General features: G+C 47.8%; 1 protein-coding gene across 1 annotated transcript; it reads left to right on the forward strand.

The window, feature by feature from the left end:
- Window positions 1-984: 984 nt before the first annotated feature.
- Window positions 985-2,832, forward strand: N7533_011752 (uncharacterized protein; the record flags this gene model as incomplete). The annotated part of the gene is made up of 1 exon (XM_057108402.1): window positions 985-2,832. The coding sequence occupies one exon, from the start codon at window positions 985-987 to the stop codon at window positions 2,830-2,832; it is 1,848 nt and encodes a 615-aa protein (XP_056955780.1).
- Window positions 2,833-3,453: the final 621 nt, after the last annotated feature.

Here is a 3,453-nt window from a genome sequence, read left to right on the forward strand (position 1 = left end):
GCTCATAATGATAGATCTAATTAATATCTTAAAATCACCACATCAGATGGAGCCCCTGGTCCTGGCCCAAACATATATATCTCATGAAGATATGCCTCTGGCATCCAATTAATTATTCCACCGAATTTCTCTTGAAACATACTACATAAGCTTTCTGGGTAGGCTTAGACAGTAGATCAAATACAAAGATACGCAGGGCTTTTCTCTGAACATCAGTTATAGTCGCATTTGATTGTTTTGGATGGGATATCTTCGCTGAAAGCACGACCGAAGATCAGACGGAAGGGGCGGAGGGAGAGGCAGCGAGGTAGAATCCTGCATTATGATTGGTCGGGTATGCTGAGTAAGCGAGGATAAGGGGAAAGAAAAAGTGTGCAGACCATGAATGGTGCAGCCCACGAGAGTTTTACATGTAAAAGTGGGGCAAATATAGCCCGGGCACGGGAAAAGTGTGCTGCTAACAAATGTGTGCACCTCACCGGCGTGCAGCCCGCGAGAGTTGACTGTATATTTATATCTTTTACTTTGCTCTCCCGTCCTATGAACTAACTCTGCTACTGCACAGTACATGTTGAATCCGTGCTAAGTTGCTTCCATTCTTCTACGCATACATGAATATATAAATATATATATATGTTACTTCGTTGGTCTTTTCCTGCCAACATACTATCATATTACCTGGTCTATTCTATGGCTATACCTTCCTTCTTCCGTTATGCTATATGGCAGATTATCCAGAGATCATAAGGGTTCAACCCTATTTTATGGTTCAACTCAGTTTAGACGCGACGCGTTTCAGAGGCCGGGACGCGTGCCCCGGCCTCTTCGTTGACAGTGACCTGTTCTTCCAGAAACTAACCAACTCCACATATGACTCTTTAGCCCTGATTCTACTGAGCCACTGGGTCCATATCGACAGTGAGCTGCAACCAGCAAGCCGTATTCATTCACACTGCACCAGTGGCCCCGTGAATCCAACACAAAATGCGTACCCGGCAGAAACGCCTCAACTACCGAGTTCTGAATGATGAGAGCGATGGAGAGTCTTTGCCCGAGGATCAAACCGACCAATCAAGCGAACCAAGCGAGCCGCCGTGCAACCACACACGTACTCTCCTAGCCTGTCAAGAAGACGCGGTGATCCTCGCCAACATACCAGATTGCGAGCTCCTACCTTCCGAGTCTGTGTCACAAGTGCTAGTATCCCAAGAGAGCTCAACAGACGCTGATACTTCAATCACTGGTACTTCAATCACCAGCAACATATCTTTTCAATGCTCCAAACGGCCAGCGCCTGCTACAGAGTGGATCTGGGGGTACTTCGAGACTACAGCCGTTGATTGTCCATGGGTTATCAAGAGGACCAACAAGAGGAGGCTGGTCGACCGAGAGATTTGCTGCATGCATGTAGATGAGAAAACGGGAACACGCTGTGACTGGCATACGTCAGATTCCCAGCGGCAAAATACAACCAGCAACATGAAAACCCACTTGGTAAAGCATGGAATTTACTGTCCGACCTCCAGTATACAGCCAGCGAAGAAGGGACCAGACATTCGGAGTTTTATGGGTGGTAAACAGAGTCTCACCCATCAAGAGGTCTTGGAAAGGAATACCATTCGCTGGATTGTGACTGATATGAAAGCTTTCGCCACTGTCGAGTCTCCAGAGTTCCAGCAAATGTTCCGAGACATTCCTGGGATTGAGCCTCCTTTTACTTCTCGCCATACCTTGCGGGATCGAATTATGCAAGAGTTCGCCATACAGCGCACTAACCTGAAGAATGAGCTGACTTTGACTTGCAAAACCATTGCCTTATCTCTGGATATCTGGACAAGCCAGAACCATCTTCCTATCTTAGGGATAATTGGTCATTGGCTGACTGACGAATTTGAGTACCGCGAGAGATTACTCGAGTTCGCCGAACTCCAGGGCAGTCATAGTGGCGAAAATCTGGCAATTGCAGTGGAAAATATGCTTATCGAGTTGAGTCTCGAGGACAAGCTCATTTCCATTACAGGCGACAACGCCAGTAACAATGAGGCCATGGCCTCGGAGTTATACTTCTCCCTTTCCGACCGACCTAGGGTAGAAGACGCAATGCAAGCACCACTTTATCGAGGTCTTGACAGCTACATCCGCTGCCTGGCTCATGTCCTCAATTTGATTGTGAAAGATATCCTCCGTAACCTGGGGTCAGGGACGATGGAACAAGCGCAAGTTGCCTGTGACCGTTTACAGACTGGTGACTCGATCACCGATCAGTCAGCTATTGGGAGATTACGGGTCTTCGCTCTTTGGATTAACCGAAGTCCTCAGCGCCGACAGAAATGGAAGGAGATTTGCAGACTCAACAATCTTCCAGACAAGTTCGTTGCATACGATGTGACGACACGATGGAACTCAACATTTCGCATGATCGACGATGGCTTGAAGTCAAGGCAACAAGTCAACAAGTTCCTAAACCTTCAGGAGGAACTCCCGCCGTTCACTCTCCAAGATTGGTCACGACTGGAGCAGATTCACGCAGTACTCCACAAGTTCAATGAGCTTACTTTGTTCATTTCGAAACGCAATCCACAAATCAGCCTCGCAGTCCCAATTTATTATGAGCTACACGAATTGCTTGATGACGTGAGGGAGGGCAATGGTGACTTCGCAAAACTGGATCGAGATATTATAGCTGCAGTGAATGAAGGGATGAAGAAATACGAAAAGTACTATTCCATTATGGACGACTGCGACACCTACTACACTGCCTCGTCTTGGACCCCCGAGTCAAAGGCGAGATGGTCTTACGGGAACTTCGAGATGGCAATGCAGGGACAATGATTCTGGAAACGATCCGCACCAATCTCCATCAGGTATACACGGCTAGTAACCCGGAGCATGATGCCGCTGCAACACAGTTGTCTTCCCTGAAGCATAGTGATGTGGAGTCTAGAATGCTGAAGAAGTTGCAGGCGCGAGATCCACCGCTCTCAGATATTGATAAGTACTTCGACACCCCTCCGATCAGCGTCGCAGATACCACCGGCCAAAACTGGCTCTGTAATTGGTGGAGGACGCACAAGGGCGAGTATCCGCGGATGGCAGCAGCAGCCAGGGACTATCTAGCGATACCTGCCTCGGAAGTTGCTGTTGAGAGAGTCTTTAGCACAGCGAGGGATGTGCTAGGTATCCGGAGATATTCTTTGAAAGGGGATACCATACGAATGCTGATGTTGATTCGCGATGGGTATAAGTGGTAGCGGTCAAGGGGTTTGGTTAAATTATGCCATCGCGATAGTCCGGTTCTGCATTCATAAATTGTCAACTGAAACTGCTGTTCGACGAAAGCGCGTTCGCTCTCTAGATAATTAATTCTGAAGGGAAAATGTGCCGATGCCGATACGATATGACGATATCGTGAGTGACGATATCGTCAAATTTGAAGCCCGCCGATATCGTACC

This window comes from Penicillium manginii (genome assembly GCF_028828005.1).
Source record: "Penicillium manginii strain IBT 31320 chromosome Unknown utg000008l:1.0-3226943.0:1.0-3228205.0, whole genome shotgun sequence".
Taxonomy (NCBI): domain Eukaryota; kingdom Fungi; phylum Ascomycota; class Eurotiomycetes; order Eurotiales; family Aspergillaceae; genus Penicillium; species Penicillium manginii.